General features: G+C 57.5%; 1 protein-coding gene across 5 annotated transcripts; it reads left to right on the top strand.

The window, feature by feature from the left end:
- The first annotated feature begins 1,234 nt into the window (after nucleotides 1-1,234).
- NCLN (nicalin) lies at nucleotides 1,235-19,158 on the top strand. 5 transcript variants are annotated; one of them, XM_005654712.3, is made up of 15 exons: nucleotides 1,235-1,519; nucleotides 6,322-6,512; nucleotides 6,640-6,784; nucleotides 9,009-9,103; nucleotides 10,326-10,406; nucleotides 12,073-12,176; nucleotides 13,043-13,131; nucleotides 13,217-13,356; nucleotides 13,558-13,736; nucleotides 14,706-14,793; nucleotides 14,872-14,910; nucleotides 14,992-15,152; nucleotides 15,956-16,009; nucleotides 16,099-16,177; nucleotides 17,642-19,158. In XM_005654712.3, the coding sequence occupies exons 1-15, from the start codon at nucleotides 1,336-1,338 to the stop codon at nucleotides 17,888-17,890; spliced, it is 1,878 nt and encodes a 625-aa protein (XP_005654769.1). In that variant the 5' UTR covers nucleotides 1,235-1,335; the 3' UTR covers nucleotides 17,891-19,158. The 5 variants fall into 5 exon arrangements, with proteins under 5 accessions (XP_005654769.1, XP_005654768.1, XP_005654770.1 ...); XM_005654711.3 differs by having other exon boundaries at nucleotides 14,989-15,152; XM_005654713.3 differs by having other exon boundaries at nucleotides 16,284-17,716.
- Nucleotides 19,159-19,623: the final 465 nt, after the last annotated feature.

Here is a 19,623-nt window from a genome sequence, read left to right as displayed (position 1 = left end):
AGCATTTCACGTCTGCCTTGCTTTTTCCAAGTCGGTTCACGTGGATTATCTTATTGAATCTTTACACACCCCTGGGGAGCCCAAGAAGAGTGTTTGATGATCATATTTGGCAGCTGAGGAAAAAGAGGGTCAGAGAGGTGAAGCAACATGCCCAAGGTCACACAGCCTGGGAAGTGGATGAGCTGGGACTTGAACCCATGCTATTAATCAGCATAACTGCCACTTCTCCCTTGGGTAGGAGGGAGGGCCCAATTCCTTTGGCAACAGTATCAGAGTCTGGGGGCTAGGGCCAGTGTGCTCTGCACCCTGTGGCCTCGGTCTTCCCATCTGTACAAGAGGGTGTGAATTACTAATGCTCTTCAACGCCTCCAGGGACCCTGAGACAATTGGATTCTTAGGGTGCCCAGATAAGAAAATACAAATCTGAGACACCCAGTGAAATTTGAATTTCTAACACTAAACTTTTTTTTTTTTTACTATGAGAATGTCCCCAATATAAATAAGCATAAGCACAAAATAATTATCTCTCCAATCTTGGCACAACGCCTGGCTCCTGACTACAAGTCCCACAATCCATTGCGACATCCCTTAGGAACCTTCTATCAGGATTTCTTTATTCTATTTCATTCATTTATCCAAAAATTATATAAACCATCCACTGTGTGCTAGACCCTGTGTTACGTTATGAGGTATAAATCAGTGCACAAAGCAGACAAAATTCTTTGTCCTTATGTAGTTTAACATCTATATTCTTTGGGAATTTTAAGTGATTTTTCTCCAACTTCTGTCTAAAAGACTCCAGCTCCCATGACCCCTTGCGCTTGCTCAATTAGACTACAATTCCCAGGAGACCTAGAGTATCACGTTCCACTCCCCCCCGCCCCCCGTCCCCAATTGCTTCCAAACTTACTTCCGGGTCGCGAGGTCACATCCTGCAACACACCCCCTTCCCTCCTCTTTTCCCAAAGTAAAGCAGAATTTCAGTAAGTTCCACTGCTAATAGCATTTTTAAAGTCTCTGTAGCTTCTGGCTTGGAGTTTATGTGAAACTTTAGCCAAACGGTCCCCTTCACCCTTCGCCATCTGGAAGTAACGGAATGGGCCTACGATTCCCAGATGCCTCCGCGCGCGCCTGGAGAACTACAACTTCCAGTCGGCAGGGCGGCGGGCATGTAGCCCTCAGCGGTGCCCTCAGGACCCCGAAGCGGATGCAGGCTGCCCGGCACGGCGCCCGCAGGACCCCGGCGCCTACCCATGCCGAGGTGAGTCCGCGGGAGTCGCCGCTGTCGCCGTCCCGTCCCCGCCGCCGCCCCGCGCGGCCCCGCCGCCGGCCAGGATGTTGGAGGAAGCGGGCGAGGTGCTGGAGAACATGCTGAAGGCGTCGTGCCTGCCACTTGGCTTCATCGTTTTCCTGCCCGCCGTGCTGCTGCTCGTGGCGCCGCCGCTGCCAGCCGCCGACGCGGCGCACGAGTTTACCGTGTACCGCATGCAGCAGTACGACCTGCAGGGACAGCCCTATGGTACGTGGACCCGGGCCCCTCATCTCCCCACGGAGTCCGGCTCTCCTCCTGGGCCCCTGGCCTACCCCGGCTTTGCCTACCCCAACCTGCTTTCCCACTCAGACTCCCCCTTTACTGGGGCCCTGGCCTACTCCAGCCGGGATACCTCTCTCCCTTGGTTTGGTCTCTGCTCTCCGGGCCCTAGGACCCGTCTCTCCCACCTGTCTAGCAGGAGTCCAAGCGCAGACCTCACTTGGTCTCTAGACTCTTACCCAAGACCCCTGGCAAGTCAGAGCCTGAACACCTAGATCCACGCTAGGCCCCCAGCTCTCTCTGCCTAATGCCCCAGGAACCTGCTGCACTGGCACTCCCAGCTCCCCGGCCCCGACAAGGGCTATATGCTCCAGAAGTCAGAGCTCTCACTCTCAGGCCAGGCTCCTCCTGCGTTTGGACTCCTGGGTCCCCTCTCTCTCTGATTCCCACGTGGACCAGAGCTCCAACCTTTGACCTACTTGACTTGGACTGGAGCCTCTCAGCTCGGTTCTGCCAGGCTGAGCTTCCCAACCATCCATAGCCCAGAGCACCCTGGTGCTCTTTGTCCAGTGCCCACATTCTGCCCCCCTTAGGGCTCAAGAGCTCTGATCGCCAACCTCAGCGTGGCCCGGTGTCCAGGTCTCTCTCTCCTAGGCTCTGCTTCCTGGTCGCAGCTTATGTGTCAGGTTCCTCAGAAGGGCTTAGCTAATCCCTCCGCCCCCACCCCCTTTCAGTCCCTTGTGTTTGGGCTCCTGAAATCTCCTAGACCCCATATTTTGTTCTCTCCTTTGGTGCATACCCATCTGTCGGCTTCCTGGGACACTCCCGCTCCTTCCCAGGATTTCAGACGCAGAGGCCTAGATCCTACTCCCCAGCCCTGTTCCCTCATCTCTCAGACCTCGTTGCCCAGCTCATTTTAAATTCCCCTCTCTTTTCCCAGCTTTGCTGTATCTGGTGTTCCAGAACCTTCCGGCCTGGTGTCTTAGGTCCCCACAAGTTAACGCCTGCCCTCCCTATGAGGAAACCCCCTCCCCATTCCTCCTGGTCCTGGTTCATCTCTGAGCCCTGGTTCTCTTGGACTTGCCCCTGCAATTGGGACCTTAGGCCCAGCCTGGACCCCCTGCCACTGCCAGGCCCTTGAGGGGCCCCGGTTTCTTGGGACTTTCTCTCAGATCCTTCCCTGTCCCAGAGTTATGTCATTTCTGTTTAGTGCAATGATTGTCACCCTACGGGTCACTGAGTGATGACTGTTGTTGTCATGGAGGGGGGCCTCTGGCATTGAGTGGATGGGGCCAGGAAGGGTGCTCCACCCCACACAGTGCCCAGGATGGCTCCCCCACAGAATGGTCTGGGCTGGAATGTCAGCAGTGCCAAGAGGGGGCTTACAGTGATGGCTCTAGACCCGAGGCCCCAGGCTCCTAACCAGTGGGTTAGAAAGCCAGGAGCCCTAACGTGTGGTCCGTCTGTATGCATTGTTGGCATCCTCCTGAGGAGACAGTGCTGTCACGGCAGTGCTGTCACAGGTGGCCACTGAAGATGTAGTTCATGCAACGGAGGAAAGGGATCTTCAGCGTTATTTAATTGTAATGAGCTGCTGTCCTGGTCTGGACAATCCTGAAATCCAGCAGGTCCAGATCCTGGAACTCTCCAGGAGGAGTTGCCCGCCGTTCCCTCACCTCATCAATCTGGCCTGCCTGCTGGGTGGCCCACTCTCCCCTCTGCAGATGGGTACTTCAGACCAGTGTCCTCCTTGAGAACCCTCTCTGCTTTCTCCCTGCCCTCCTCCCTCCCCTGTTCTGCCTCTCCTGCTGAGAAGCTGGGGATATGCTGGGGACAGAGGGAGCCCCTGGCTCTGCCGGTGGTGGAAGCTTTGAGAGTTGACCTGCTGGGTCATTGCTGATTGCAGAGTCCCCAGTGTCACCGCGCACACCCTTGCTCCCCGCCCCGCCTCCTGGTGCAACCCTTGCTGGGCCTCCTTTCCCAATTTCCTGTTCGCTCCTGTTGAGAAACAGGCGGGCGGGCTGCTGGGAAGGAGAGGCGTGTGCTCTTTGAGCTGGGGTGTGAGCTGGGCCCTGGGGTGTGACCTCATCCCCCCCCCCGCCTGCCCCGGACTCTGGCCCTGCTAGGGTGGCCTGCTTGTGCCCATCTCACTTGGTCCACATTGAAACAGGTCCTGGGAGGTGGGGATGTAACCAACCACCTGGGCAGGCTTGTAGGACTGCCTCACTGGGGCTGGGCTCTCTGCCCCGTGTTGTAAATAAAGTTTTATCAGCATGTGGCTATACCCACCAGTTGGTGGCTTCCTGCAGCAAAGGACAAGTGCCACCCACAAGGAGAGAAGACTGGCACTAGGCCATAGATAGAAAAGTTTGCAAACCCCGCTCAGGTCTGATCCTGTTGTGGAAATTGGTAACTTCTGTCCAGGTGTCCAGTGCCCACCCAGACACGAGGGTGACCGAAGCTATGCTGACTCCAGCCTCACCCCAGCAAAGACTGTTTCTGTTCTCGGGGTGCTCACACTCTGGGGACAGTTGGGGAGTTGGCATCCACCTGGCTCTGCTCTCACCTCTTCCCTCCTTCTACTTTCCCTGCAGAAAGTGGGTCACAGTAGGCTTCCCAGGCAGCCCTCTGTGTCCCCACCCTGAGGTGACATCTGAACCTCCCCTGGGAGTCTGCGGCTGGGACAGGTGGGGCACGGGGGAGGGGCTGCCCAGCATTCCCAAAGCTTCAAGGGCTCTTGAAGGTCTTTGCCATCCTCCAGCTCTGAAGGTGGCCCTAGAGCTGAGGAAAGGCCCAGAAGGGGTGGGGAGAGGCATGGAGCCACCAGCCTGAGGCCCACGGCCCAGCTTCACTCCTAGGTCATAGGCCCAAGGCCCTGAGACAGCCCTCCCCATTCCCACCTGGGACACTGTCATTTTTGCATTTCTCCCTGGGAACAGCCCTCAGGATGAGCTGTAGGAAGCTGCCTTTACCCCCATGGTGCATTCCTGGAAAGCAGAGGTGGAGACCTCACTCCTGGCCCTGAGCCTGGCCTGGTGTATCCCTGAGGACTTGGGTGTCACCTTGCCCTGCTGCCTCGACCTCCGAGCAGCACACTCTGACTCCTGTGGGGAAACAGACCCGTTTCTCTGCATTGTTATTCTATTTTTATTTTATTTTATTGGCCTAACACACAGGAAGTTCCCAGGCCAGGGATCAAATCCTCACCACAGCTAAAACCAGAACCACCACGGTGACAACACCAAATCCTTAACCCATTAAGCCATAAGAAAATTCCTCTGCATTGTTCTTTTTTGTTTTTTGGCCGCCCTGGGGCGTATGAGTTTCCCAGCCAGGGATCAGATCTGAGCCACAGTTGCAGTCTACACTGAAAGCTGTGGCAACGCCAGATCCTTTAACCTACTGGGCTGGGCAGGGGATCAAACCTGCGACCTGGTGCTGCAGAGACATAGCCAGTCCCCTTGCACCACAGCAGGGATTCCTGCATTGTTATTTTGACACTCCCTGTGTGGTCTCAGACTGGAGATCCAAAGGACTACATGCAGGCTTCATGTATGATAGGGTTTGTTTCCTTGCTTTGTGCATCCTGGGTCAGCCTGCACACACGAGATGTTTTGGGCTCGCTGTGTGTCTTTGTCACTTGGGCCAGGAGTTGCCAAGCGATGCTGGGTGTAAGCTTCAGTGAATGAGACGCTTGCCCCCTGAAGCCCCAGGCTATTTAGGGGAGTAGATAGCAACTACACCCTCTGAGTGCTGCTCAGGCCCCCACAGACTTGGACAGGGTGATGTTAGAGCCGTGGAGGTGGGGGGTGCCTGGCCAGGAGAGGACCACAACTGAGCTGAGAGGGCAGGACCAGGGCCACCGGCTCGGGTCAGCCAGGGCAGGGTTTGGGTTTTCCTCAGGGCTTTGAGGACTGTGGAGGGCAGTCCTGTAGCCTGGGGGCTCCCTGTGCTGGTGACTGGACCCTGGAATCAGCGCTGGTGGTCTCCCACCAACCTGGGCTGGGCCTGGGGTTCTGTGTCCAAGGAGTTTGGAGGGACCCAGTGGAAGTGATGGGGAAGCAGGACCGTCCAGGATCCAATCCAGTGCTCCTGCTGATGTTCTTGCCTCTGCCTTGTGGGCGGGTGGCTGGGGGGACACTGGCAGCCTCTTCCGGTGGGGTGAGGACACTAAGCCCCCCTCAGCTGTGGTGGGGCCACAAGGGCATGTGGGGAGAGCCCAGCAGGCAGACTACACATCCTCACAGGGTGGCTGGGTGGGCAGAGACAATGTCTTTTGCTTTTTTAGGTCCAGACCTGCAGCATATGGAAGTTCCCAGACTAGGGGCCCTATCTGAGCTGCAGCTGCCAGCCAAGCCACAGCCACAGCCACAGCGGTGTGGGAGCCCAGCTGCATCTGTGACCTACACCACAGCTTACAGCAACATGGGATTCTTAACCCACTGAGCGAGGCCAGGGATCACACCTTCGTCTTCATGGACACTCGTCAGCTTTGTCACTGGGAACCATTTGAACCACAGTGGGAACTCCCATGATGTCACTTTCTGAGGGGCGACTGCAGCTGGGGGTGAAGGGAGGGGGTGGGGGTGTTCCAGAGCAGGGACAGCCAGTGGAGCCCTGGTCTAGGAATGGGGGCGCAGATGGGAGGTTGGTCCAAGGGGAGTGACTTGGTGTTCCTTGGCTTCTTGAAAGGCCCCATGATCACCACGTTTGTGGTGGGTATGGCTCTGGTGGGCAGTGAGGTGCGCCAGCCGGGGTTCCAGCGTCAGCTGAGGGACCTCTTCCTGTAGGCACTCGGAACGCGGTGCTTAACACGGAGGCGCGCACCATCGACGCGGACGTGCTGAGCAGGCGCTGCGTGCTCATGCGGCTGCTGGACTTCTCGTATGAGCGCTACCAGCGCGCCCTGCGCCAGTCCGCGGGCGCCGTGGTCATCATCCTGCCGCGGGCCATGGCCGCCGTGCCGCAGGACGTCGTCCGGGTGAGCCCCTCCCCACCCCGCCAGCCCAGCTCCGTCCAGGCCAGGCCCTGGCTGCCCGCCCTCCAGGGGCGGCCGTGGGTCCCCCTCTCCTGGCCAGAAGCCACCTGACCGAATCTCTCTCCTACAGCAATTCATGGAGATCGAGCCCGAGATGCTGGCCATGGAGACCATTGTCCCCGTGTACTTTGCGGTGGAGGATGACGCCCTGCTGTCCATCTACGAACAGACGCAGGCTGCCTCCGCCTCCCAGGGCTCCGCCTCCGCTGCTGAAGGTGGGCTCGGACTGGGGGGTTGGGGAGAGGTGGCTTCACGGTAGGGTCCAGGCTGTGCTCTTCAGCTACCTGCACCTGCTGCAAGCGTGTGGCATCCATCCCTCATATGTAATGGTGGAGGCTCCAGACCCGCTTGCAAAGTTTGGGTTTCAAAGCTCCCGCCCTATCCCACCACCTGTTCCCATGCAAACAAAAGCTTGAGAACCACTCATTCCACGGGGGGTGTTTGCCGTCCTCAGCTTCTGGATGGTTTATGGAACACCGACATCTGCACAGTTTTCTTAGTCCCTTCTACCTGCCTGGTAAACTTCTGGTGTCACTGTCTTGTGTAGGTCACGGTGGGCCATCAGTGCTCTTGGATGGCCCTTCCACCAACGTTTCCTTCCACCCATCAGCTGGGGGATGCTGCCGTGTTTGGCAGCTGGGAACTCTCTCAGTTTGTCGGTTTGTTCAGGGGGAAGGGGAGTAAACTAGCAAAAGTAGTCAAAGGAGAAGGAAGCTAGTCCTCAGAGCCCATGGGAGTGGGTGGGACAGGCAGGTTTGTCCACATGGTGGACTTGCCCAGCTCCTGGGAGAAATAGTTTGTCATTATGTGTTTAAGGTGTAAATGAAGGATGGTTCCTCCTGGCCAAATTATTAGCTGCATGGGTACTACACTGGGGATTGGCAAACTATGGCCCTTGGCTGCCATTTGTGTAATAAAGATTTATTGGCACAGAGCCAGTGTTCCATGGTTCATGGTGGCTTTCCCACTGCAACAGCAGAGTTAAGTGGCTGCAAAAGACCATTTGACCCACAGAGCCAAAAAATTTCGACTTCAGCGCTTTACAGAAAAGTTTGCCCTCTCTGGTCTAGATTAAAGTCTGGACAGGAGTTCCCGTTGTGGCAGCGGGAAACTAATCTGACTAGTAACCATGAGGTTGAATGGCCATTTGCATTGTGGCAGCAGAAGAGTGAGTTTTTAGAAAGACCTAAATTCCTATTTGGAATGAAAGGGAGGAGGAGTCAGCTACTTGATGGAATATCACAATATCATGAAGCCATTAAAAATTATATCAGGCCAGACTTTTTAGCAGCATGGGAAAGTGCTTATTCCCATTGGTTACTGGAAAAAACAGGATACAAAATCATAAATCTCAGTCGCAACACTCTCAGAAATAGCTCATTTAGAGCTCCCGTCCATGGCTCAGTGGTAACAAACCTGACTAGTATCTGTGAGGATGTGGGTTCAATCCCTGGCCTTGCTCAGTGGGTTAAGGATCTGGTGTTGCCATGAGCTGTGGTGTAGGTGGCAGATGCAACTTGGCTCTGGCGTTGCTGTGGCTGTGGTGTAGGCCAGCAGCTGCAGTTCTGATTCGAACCCTAGCCTGGGAACTTCCATGTGCCATAGTTGAGGCCCTAAAGAGTCAAAAAAAAAAAGGAAGAAAAGAAAGGAAGGAAAGAAAGAAAGAAAAATAAATGTATTGTTTGTTTTGGAGTACATTAAGATTTAGAAGAAGTTGCAGACGTACCCCAGTTCCTGAGGGGCACCCTACTCCTGGCTTCCAGGGGTAACATCTTGTGTGCCCATCACAGTTGGGCTGGAGGATTATAGGCCCTCTGATGGGAAACTCCTGTTTGGGGGTCATTGCTGAATTGATCCTTTGTTTTTGTTTTGTTTTGTTCTGTTTTTGGTCTTTTTGCCTTTTCTAGGGCCACTCCCACGGCATATGGAGGTTCCCAGGCTAGGGGTCGAATCAGAGCTGTTGCCGTTGGCTTACACCACAGCCACAGCAACACGGGATCCGAGCCGCATCTGCAACCTACACCACAGCTCACGGCAATGCCGGTTCCTTAACCCACTGAGCAAGGCCAGGGATGGAACCTGCAACCTCATGGTTCCTAGTCAGATTCGTTAACCACTTAGCCATGACAGGAACTCCAGAATTGATCCTTTGGAATTTGGGTTGGTGACTCTGTGATTTAGGAACAGGGCCTTGATGGCCCTGCAGAGTGGGGAAGCACACTGCCGGCCTGCCCGAGGTCCAGGTGCCTGTTTCACTAGCTCTTATTCTGGACACCCAGGTTCTTTCCCATGTGCAGTTAATGCATTGTGTTCTAGTCCATGTGGTCAGTTCTGCTTTCACTCAGACCTGGGGTGCAGGGGTGACAAGGATGCCAGCTGGAGGGGCCACTGGAGGGCAGCACCAGGGCTCAGGCTGACCCTCCCTGCCTCCATCTGCAGTGCTGCTCCACACCGCCACCGCCAATGGCTTCCAGATGGTTACCAGCGGCGTCCAGAGCAAGGCCGTGAGTGACTGGCTCATCACCAGTGTGGAGGTGAGTGCCCGACTCCATTAGAGGAAGCCTCCGATTGGGGCTCTGTGGAAAGGTGGGGCTCCTGCTGGCTTCATGCAGCTGCCCTGCCTCTTCATCCCACCAGAGGGCCTTTCCACTGCCTCCCCTGACCCCCACCTCACCAGGCGCCCCTTAGCCCTCTCTCCGCGAGTGGCTGAGCCCTTCCCTTCAGGTTAACATTACAGGAACTCACCTGAGCTGGGAGGGAGCAGAGCTCTGGGTGGTGATCAAAGCCATACATAGTTTGCATCTGTTTACCCCAGACTCCCAGTCCAGGATACAGAACAAGGTCCTCCTGTACAGCACAGGGAACTAGATCCAATCTCTTGGGATAGATCATGATGGAAAATAATATTTAAAAAAAGAACAAATGTATGTATGTTGATTCACTTTGCTGTACAGCAGAAATTGGCATAACGTTGTAAATCAACTGTACTTCGATGAATTTTTTTTAAAAATACCATTCTGGAAAAGAAGAAAAAAAGCCAAACATGAAAGAGTCCAGTCTCTTATCTCCCACTGGCAGGGCAAGCATCCAGGCCAGAGCAAACACTAAGTCTCCTGCCTTCCATTCTCCCCATGAGGGTCAACCCCTTGGGTGGCCAAGGGGACATGTCACTGGGTTGAGGGGACTGCTGCAGCAAAGGCTCTGGCGGTTTTGTTCCCTTCCACCCCATGAAGTGGCATCTGAGAGGCTCCACCAAGACCTCTGCTGTGGCCTTGCGGAGCTGCCTCTGTCTGAGCGTAAGGGACACGGCCTCAGCACATGCTGCCCCCACCTGCTGCCCCACCACTCAGCGGGGAGCTGGTCCGATCCTGCTGTCCCTGGCCAAATACCCATGGGCAGTGCTCCTGACAGGATGTCTTTCTATTTCCTGTTGGACTTGAGGGAAGGTCAGTTTACACGGGAGGACCCCAGCCAGGGCCTCTGACCCAGACTCCACGGGGCTCCTCCTGTGCTGTTCCAGCAGAGCTCAACCTGGCAGCTAAGACCGGGCTTGGAGCTCAGCCTTTGACGGGTGGGCCTGGTTTCTGGGTGGAGAAGCAGTGTTGGCACCTGAGGTTGTGGCCCTCAATCTGTGTCTGTAAATAAAGTTTTATTGGCATAGTCACGCCCACCCAGTCCCCATGTGTGCGCATATAGCTGGCAAAGCCCAGGAGACTGTCTCAGGCTGGCGGGCCCTTTATGCCTGTGTCTTTGCAGGGGCGACTGACCGGGCTGGGTGGAGAGGACCTGCCCACCATCGTCATCGTGGCTCACTACGACGCTTTCGGGGTGGCCCCGGTACGTTCTTACCCTCCATGCCCAGTTTGGAGCAGACATGCCGCTATGCTCTCTGGAGGCCCAGTAGGCACTACCTTGGGTCCCTTTGAACACCCTAGGGGTTGGGTGTCATCGTGAAGCTTCGCTCCGCCAAAGATGTGACAGCATAAGTGAGGCGGGGTCCCCAGGGAGGCTCATGAGACCTAGCCTGGCTTTTCACTGGGCTCGGTCACGCAAGCGCCTCTGCCCGGCGTGGCTGAGACCCCAGACTCCAGGAGGAGAGCAGGTGCACATGAAGACCCTGTGTTGGCACAATCAGTGTAGAGACAGGGAGCCCCCCCCCCAGGCCCCCATCAGGAGCCCCCAGAGTCCAGTGCCAGACCCTTGAGGGCTGACCTGGTGAGTGGTTGTCCCAGAACGTGGCCTAAGATCCGCAGCGCGAGCTCCCGCGCTCGGCCCTCTTCCAGGCTGAAGGCCTCCTGGGGCTCTCACAGCCCCACGGTGGTTGGGCTGGGGCTTCACACAGGAGAAGTAACAACCACCTGGACCAAACGGGGCATGTTGGAGGGCCTGCAGCCGGGTGTGTGCTCCCAGCTGTGCCACATGGAGGTCACCGTACCTGTGAGGCCAGCCCTGGACAGTCAGCTTGGAACTGCCGTCTCACCCTGTTCATTACCCACCTTCACAGAGCCTTTTTAGACATTTTTGTCCTGATTTTCCCCCTTCTGTTGAAATTCTCTTTTCTTTTTTTTCTTTTTAGGACCGCACCTGCGGCATATGGAGGTTCCCAGGCTAGTGGTTGAATCGGAGCTGCGGCTGCCAGCCTGTATCACAGCCATCACTACACCAGATCGCAGCCACTTCTGTGACCCATAGCGCACAGCAACGCCAGATCCCTAACCCACTGAGCAAGGCCAGGGATCGAACCCACATCCTCATGGATATTCGTTGGATTTGTTAACCACTAAGTCACGACGGGAACTCCTGTGAAATTTTCTTAAGTTTGTTTTTTTTCCATCACCACCAAAATCAGCCCTGTCCCCATCAGTCACCTGCACCCCCTCCCCAGCCCCTGACAACACCAGCCCTCCTGTCTCTGTGGATATGCCTGTTCCAGCTGTTTCAGATCAATGGAGTCACACTCTGTGGGCCCTCAGTGTCTGGCTTCTCTCACTGAACATCGTGAAGCCCCTTCCCTGGGACCCTTAATACACTGTGTCGGTTTATGCACTGTGACAGTGGGAGGGTCCCAGGCCAATTTTTTTCCCACTAAGAGCCCATTATCCCCCAGTGGGAATGTCACCTTAGATCGCAGGACCCAGACAAGTCAGCGGGATTTCACAGTATGGGGGAGCAGAAGACTGGTGGTCTGGCTGGAGGGAAAGCCTACCCAGTCATAGCAAGGAGGCCCGAGGTTCCTGGGGCAGATGCAGAGGCTGCCATCCCAGCTCCCTGTGGGCTTGGGGCAGTATCTCCATCAGTGAGGGGATCCTCATGTGTGGGGCTGGGCCAGGCCAAGGGGCCGTCCGTCTGGGACTTTGAACCATGGAGGGGAGTGATCCGAGCTGTGTGCTGGAAATAGGGCTGAAGGCAAGATTAGGGGGTGGCTCAGAGGGGGCTGGAGTGGGGGATCTAGGTGCTGTGTGTGGATGTGGGGTGAGCCTGGCTTTATCTCTCCCACCTGCAGTGGCTGTCACACGGGGCAGACTCCAACGGAAGTGGCATCTCTGTGCTCCTGGAGCTTGCCCGCCTCTTCTCCAGGCTCTACACCTACAAGCGCACCCATGCTGCGTAAGTGACGGCCACCGTGGGGCTGGGGGCAGTTCCGACCTGGGAATCACAACGTCTATGAGCCAGCCCCTGGAATCCCACCCAGGAAACCAGGCTTCTCTTGTTGCCGGAACGCTTGGGCATGCTTCCAGCGATGAAAAGCAGAAACACCCAGGAAATAGCCACTTACGCTAGGGTCTCTGTCTTGGCACTGAGCACGGCCAGTCAGGGTGGGTCTCCCCTGGGCTGCTGTGCCAGACTCCACCCACACAGTGGCTCGAGCAGCAGGGGTGCTCATGGTCAGGAGTATGGAGTTGAGATTGGGGTGTTAGCAGGGCTGCATCCCCTGCTAAGATTGAGGGGAGGGTTCTTCCTACCTCCTCGGCAACGGTGGTTTCCATCAGTGAATGCATTCCTTGGCCACACCCTCACATGTCTCTCCTCTCCTGTGAGGACCACAGTGGCCCTGGTAGGATGGATGGGATGGGCGGTGGGGGGCACAGGGACACGGCCTTCATGACATCCCTGGCTTCAGGCCTGCTTGAGGGAGGCGTTGCTGCATTCCTGTCGCTTTCTGTCTTTGGGTCTATTTCCTGGTTGGGCCACCCAGTCACTCCTGGTTTCCAGAGCTCAGAGAGGTCTCTGGAGCCATGCTTCTCACCCAAGGGGCGTCTTTGTCCCCAGGGGACACTGGCTGAACATCTGTGGTGGTCCTGACTGGGATCTCCTGGCATCTAGTGAGTAGAGGCCGAGGCCGCTGCCCAGCCCCCCACAGCGCCTAGAATGCCCCAAGGGCCAGTCGGATTTTGTACTTGGGGAGACCTCTCTGCCTTATCAGGTGCGTAGGCTCTTTCCTGTCAGTGCTGACACCCCGCTCCCACTGGCAGGTACAATCTCCTGTTCTTTGCTTCCGGAGGAGGAAAGTTTAACTACCAGGGCACCAAGCGCTGGCTGGAAGACAACCTGGACCACACAGGTGAGCAGCCCCGGGTGCCTGGGGTGGGGTTCAGGCCCCTGGTACTTGCTGCCTCCCCCTCCCCACTAGCCCTCACTGCCCACAGATTCCAGCCTGCTCCAGGACAACGTGGCCTTTGTCCTCTGCCTGGACACCGTGGGCCGGGGGGATAGTCTGCACCTGCACGTGTCCAAGCCACCCAGGGAGGGGACGCTGCAGCATGCCTTCCTACGGGAGCTTGAGATGGTAAGTACCCCGCAAGGGCCAGGCACACAAGCCCACTTCACAGATGGGCGCCTTGAGGATTGGGGGCCTGGCTGGGACATTGGCAGGAGGTTCAGGGAGGGAATTGGGACCCTCCAGGCACAAGGGGTTCTCTCCGCAGAGTGGTGGGGACGGGGGCAAGGCCTGCAGGCACCGGGCAGACCCTGATGGTGCCCCTGGCAGGTGGCCGCCCACCAGTTCCCAGAGGTGCGGTTCTCCATGGTGCACAAGAAGATCAACCTGGCAGAAGATATCCTGGCCTGGGAGCATGAGCGTTTCGCCATCCGCCGGCTGCCTGCCTTCACCCTCTCCCACCTGGAGAGCCACCGTGATGGCCAGCGCAGCAGCATCATGGATGTGCGGTGAGTGCGGCCTCCCTCCTGCCCACGCTGAGCCTCTGTGACTCCCACGTGTCCGCCACTAGCACACCAGCCCTCAGCAGCAGGTCGTGTGGTGGTGTCAGCCCCATGCCCGGGGCGTGGGCACGTGTCTGCTGCAGGGATGGTTAAAAGGTCACTGTCCGAACAGGCAGGGGGATGGGTGTTAGCCAGTCCTGGGGCATCTAGGAGGCTTCCTGGAGGAGGTGGTGTCCAAGCCAAGGGGCCTGAGCCAGGAGAAGGATGTTGCAGTGCAGAGGGAGCTGAGGGCAAAGAAGAGTTGTTGGGGGGATGTGGGGGAGCGGGAGAGCGAGCCAGCCACCCCTCACCCTGCCTCCCTGGGCAGCCTGCACCTCACACCCACTTGGGAGGAACGTGTTGCCTCTGAAGCTCCTCTCTGTGGTCCTGTGTCACTGGCAGCCCTCGGTGTCCCTGAGGTTGAGGCTGCGCCACCACTCATCCTCTGTTATCACATGTCCTCTCCCTGTGCCTGTGTCCAAACCCCCCTCTCCTTATAAGGACTCCAGCTGTGGGACTTAGAACCCCCTATTCCACTTGACTTATCACATCTGCAGAGATCCCACTTCCAAATCAGGTCCTATTCCCAGGTTCCAGGTGGGTATGAATTTGGGGGGACATTTCTCCCACTGCGGGGTGTTACATCAGCTGCCCATGGGCCAGTGCCCTGACCTCCTCCAGGTTCCGGAGGAGGAACTAGGCCCAGAGCTGTCCAGTCCCTGGAGGCAGAGGTGTGTCCACAGGACTCAGGCTGGGCCCCATAGGAGGGCGGCCCGGCCTAGAGGAGCCTGAGCGGGGGGGGGCCCATCTGCCAGGGAGGCTGTTGCTGTTCCTGTTTTTATCATCAGAGATACATGGGGCTTCTTGGTTTTTGGTGATTATAAATGATGACAGTTCCAAACACATTTAAACACAGTTTAAAATCTGCCCTTCAAGGTCCCGGGTTGACTCTAAAACCCTGACGCGAAACACAAGGCTCATTGCCGAGGCCCTGACCCGCGTCATCTACAACCTGACAGAGAAGGTGAGGGCCCCCCCCCACCCGCCCCCCTCGAGTCCCCTGTCCAGTCTTGACTCAGGCCGTGTCCTCCTCTCTCCACAGGGGACTCCCCCGGACATGCCGGTCTTCACGGAGCAGATGGTAATGGCTGGGCAGGCGGGTGTGGGGAGTTGGGGGCAGGGGGGCAGGGGTCCCGTGACCACGGCCGCGTTCCCGCAGCAGATCCAGCAGGAGCAGCTGGACTCCGTGATGGACTGGCTCACCACCCAGCCAAGGGCCGCCCAGCTGGTGGACAAGGACGGCACGTTCCTCAGCACGCTGGAGCACCACCTGGGCCGATACCTGAAGGAGGTGAAGCAGCACCACATCAAGGCCGACAAGCGGTAAGGCCCTGGCCCTTCCCCGGCTCGGCTCGCCAGCAGGTGGCTCCTCTAGGGTCTGGGTGAAAACTAACTCAGTGAGAAGTATGTTGCCCCCTGAAATCCAGGTTCCAGGTGAAGGACAGGTTGTCTCAGCCTAAGTCTATCCCACATAGTGTTTGGGACATACTTATGCTCAAAGCCTGCTTCTTCCTTGTCTGCATTCCCCATAGAGCTGAAGTCCCATGTTTTATCTGGCAACCCTATTACTCCCACCCAGCCTCTGTGGTCCTTCTGTGCTCTGGGCCTCAGGTGACTCACACTCCACCCAGGTCCCTTCCAGCCCTGGCCTCCCGGATTTTCTCACTACAGGTCTCCTGGATTTTTTTTTTTCTGTTGGACGCTCCCAAACTCCCTGGTTGGGCTGAGTGAGGGAGGACCGAGGAGAGGTGTCCTTGGGCATCCACAGGCAGCCTCCCCCAGCTCATGTCACTCCAGGGAGACAGAGCTCTAAAACAGAGGAAGAAACTGAGGCTCAGAGTGGCCCCACAGCTGCGGAGCTGGGATCTCCGATTCCTAGGTTGTAGTCTTTCTCCTTTTCTGTAGAACACTTCCCAGACCAGAAAATATCCACAATTACTACTTCTAGAGAGTACATTTTGACACCCCCCCCCAAACAACAGGAAAGACATTACTTCAGAGTGAAGGACGGTCCTTCCCAGAGAGACAGCGGCAGCCCCGTGCAGACACACCCCCAGGGTGCCCCCATCCCCTGCCGTCTTCCAGGGTTGCCTGATGAGCCCTCTGAGAAAGCCCTCTCTTGCCAGGGACCCTGAGTTTGTCTTCTACGACCAGCTGAAGCAGGTGATGAATGCCTACAGGTGAGCACTCTGCGTCACCGCCCAGGGGGCCGGGTCCAGGGACCGCTGGCCTAGCCAGCTGAGCCACCCCACTGCCCTCCTCTCCCCAGGGTCAAGCCGGCCATCTTCGACCTGCTCCTGGCCGTCTGCATCGGTGCCTACCTCGGGATGGCCTACACGGCAGTCCAGGTAAGCGGGGGCGGGGCAGGGCCTCCTGACCAGGCGAGTCCCCACAGGCGGCCCTCCCATTGGTGGGGTGGCCCTGACCTCACTGGAGCCCTCCCGCTGCCCCCAGCACTTCGACCTCCTGTACAAAACTGTTCAGAGACTGCTGAAGGCCAAGACGCAGTGACGCGGCCGCCTGCACTCTCCTGCTCCACACTGGTGGAGGGCAGGGCCTCACTCCCTCGGCGAGGAAACTCTGAATTACAGAGCTTTTCTGTGTTGCTCTTGAGGATTTGGGGGCTTCTTTCTCTTTTCTGTCCTTCGAGCTCCCTTGGAGGAGCATTGGTGGAGGTCCAGGCCAGGCTGTGGACTTGGTCGGGGACAAGTGCGTGGACGAGCCCCCAGCCCCAGAGTTGGCCCCGTGGCCCTCAGGGCATAAAAGCCACTGGAGGAAAGAGGAAATGCCCCCAGCACAGCCTGCCTATGACTCTGACCTTGGACCTAGCAGTTGCAGGCTGAGGGGACCAGGGCCAGACCATCCCCTCGCTGGCTCTGCGTCTAACCTCCAAGCTGTCCCCACCCGCTCCGGTGACTTGGATACCCCCTTCTCTCCTCTCTGGAGAGGGCAGCGTCGCCCCTCCCTCGGCAGCCTGTGGCCCCACCCCAGCAAGGCTGAGGAGAGCCAGCCCAGGGGTGGCCCTGGGTTGAGACTCCCCTGAACACCCCCCTGTCCACCCCTCCCCTTGCTCCGCTCGCCCTGCTTTAGCTGCCTCTGCCCCTCCTGCCGCCCCTGGAAGCCCAGCCCAGCTCCCCTGTCCCCCCACCACCACCTTGGGACTTGCACTTAGCCTGTCCCCCTGGGGCACAGGTGTCAGCAGAGTCCCTGAGGCGAGAAGCAGCCCTTCTGCTCCTTTCCCTGGGCCTCGGGTTCCTCATCTGTAAGAAGGATGCACTGAGCGGGGGCGGGGGCAGGCTTCCCCACACCCCAGGAGGACATGTGCCCTGGGGGCAGCTCTTCCCAACACCCCAAGGGGGCAGATCTGAGCCGCCAGGCCTTGTGGGGCATGAGCCTCTTGTAAGTGGGGAGGGGAGCAGGGCTGGGACTGACCTCAGGGAGACCAGGTGTACCGATTCATTAGCAATATAATCAATTGAGTGTTAGTGCTGGGGGGTCAGGGTCCAGGAGAGGGGATTCAAGGAGCCTCCTGGCACCTGCCTCCTGGATACTGAGGGGCCCCCAGGGGCCAGGACTGGCTCCCTCCAGAAGGAAGCCGGCTCACTGCTCATTGGAGGGAACGGGTGCGCCATGGCCCTCCCTTGCCTCCCTGCCAGGTGGCCCATCCCCCCAAAGACTTTACTGAGCTCCCGTCACCCCGGGTGGGCTGGAGCCAGGGTCAGCCACCCTTCCCTGTGTGTGAGTGCAGTGGGTCGAGCCCGTGGATGTGCGGTCAGAGTGGTGCCGAGTGAGCGTTCTTCCTCCCCGGGCAGGTCGTCAGGACTGCCGAGCTCAGGCTGGTTGTGGGACGCAGCCGGACGATCAGAAATAAAGCCATATCGAACGACTGCCTCGGGTGTCCTGTTGGGGCTGGGGCCTCAGGGTGTGACCTTACCCACCTCATGGTGGTTTGTGTTCCCCGGTGGGGGAGCTCTGAAACCCAAGGTCAGCGTCCTTCCTGCCCCCAGCTGGGACCCCCCGACACATGCCACTGCAAAATGGGTGTGAAAACCAGCTCATGAGGTGCTGGAACAGTGGGGCATATTCATTTCCTCGGGCAGGGCCACGGAACCGTAAACTCAGTGTCAAAACGGCAGCAGTGTATCATTTCCCAGCTCTGGAGGCCGAGGGAGAGGGTCCCAAGTCTTTCTCAGCTTCTGGCCTTCACTGGTTCCCATCCAGTCTTTGCCTCCATCTTCACGTGGCCGTCCTTTCCATGTCTTCTAAGGATGGACCTTTGGGTTTAGGGCCCACCCTACTCCAGCACGGCCTCTCGCCGACTAATTGCATCTGCAAAGGCCCTATTTCCACCTATGTCCACATTCTGAAGTTCTGTGTGGACATGAGCTTGGAAGGACACCATTTGCCCCAATACCAATATGGGGTGCCGTGGCTTTTTGAGTGCCAGGCCTACCCCGAGGCCCAAACCTGGCTCAGGGAGATCCAGGCTGGGCCAGGGTCCCAGGATGCCCTGTGCTGCTCAGCATGGCCTGGGAGCTCCCAAGGATCGGCAGGGCAGACCCCGGTCTGGAGCTTATCCCTCAGCTGCTACCTGGTCCGCCTAGTTCCGATTCATTCCACATTCATCGGGTGTCACACAGCGTCAGGCTAGAGAGGTGTGTTGGGGGTGGTGCTCAGCCTTGAACTGAGTCCCTGCTCTCAGGAACTTGGATTCTCGGGGGTGGAGAGGACACGCAAAGTACAGAGGTGTGCGTTGCAGAGGGACTAAGCCACTGGGAGGCAAGTGGTACTGAGGGTGCAGTTGGGTCAGGGCTGTGGTGGAGCCAAGGAAGGGGGCGGTGAGATCCTTTACACCGGAAGGCTATGGGCAGAGAAGGGCAGGGCCTGAGTTGTATGCTTGTGGGCGCCCTCTGGTGGCTGCTCTGGGGAGCGTCTAGTAGGTGTGTGGGCCGGAGGGGGCGCTGCTGAGGTGTTCTTAGTGACTCCTGTGGTCAGGGTCAGGGTCACTGCCACCTCCTCAGACCCTCCCTCCCCCTCCCAGGCTGGAAGGTGGCTCTATCCCCAGCACGGACTCAGGTAAAACTGCATTTCAGGGAGAAAGCCAGCCCCCTCGTCCCGTTCTGATAGGGACCAGTTTTACTTTTTCACAAAAATATTCTATTGACTGTAACCAAGAAAACGAAAACAACAGCAGTGCTGGGTGCTGGCTGGCACAGATGGCTGCCATCTACATGCTTGTGTTTTCTCATCCTGCTCCCCCAGGTGTGTGGGTGCGTGTACAGGTATGTAAATGAAATCTCATTCTGGAAATAATATCCATGTACAAAAATGGTTTAAGTGTTTCTCTCTGTAGGCTCAGTGGACATGCAGTGAGGGGCACGCAAGGCCATTGCCACATTCAGGGGATGACAGGTGCTCCAGGCTTCCCTTTTGCAACCCCTCCCTGCACCCTCCTTGTCCCCAGGAGCCCACTGATCACGCCACTGCAGATTAGTGTCATTCAACTATGAAGTCAACCAGTATTTCCCCCCACCAAGCGCCAGGTACTGCATTGGGCTTGGGGATGCAGCTGCCAGTGAGAGGCCCTGGGGCTTGTGGTCTACTGGGGAAGACGGGTAATGAAAAATAACCTGCGGTGGACTGTGAGGGGGCTTTTGAGTGAAATTGGTGTGACAGGAAGGGCTAAGCCGTGTGGAAATCCAGGACGATGGTCCAGGCAGAAGGCACAGCCTGTGCAAAGGCCCTGGGGCCGAATCTGGCCTGGTGTGTTGCAGGAACAGTGAGAAGGTCCCTG

The sequence above is a fragment of the Sus scrofa genome, chromosome 2, assembly GCF_054392235.1.
Source record: "Sus scrofa isolate SSC_HxYL_T2T_F1_AM1 chromosome 2, Sscrofa_HxYL_maternal_Yorkshire_Landrace_v2.0, whole genome shotgun sequence".
Classification (NCBI taxonomy): domain Eukaryota; kingdom Metazoa; phylum Chordata; class Mammalia; order Artiodactyla; family Suidae; genus Sus; species Sus scrofa.
Note: the sequence above shows the minus strand (reverse complement) of the source record. Positions and strands in the feature narration are given on the sequence as shown.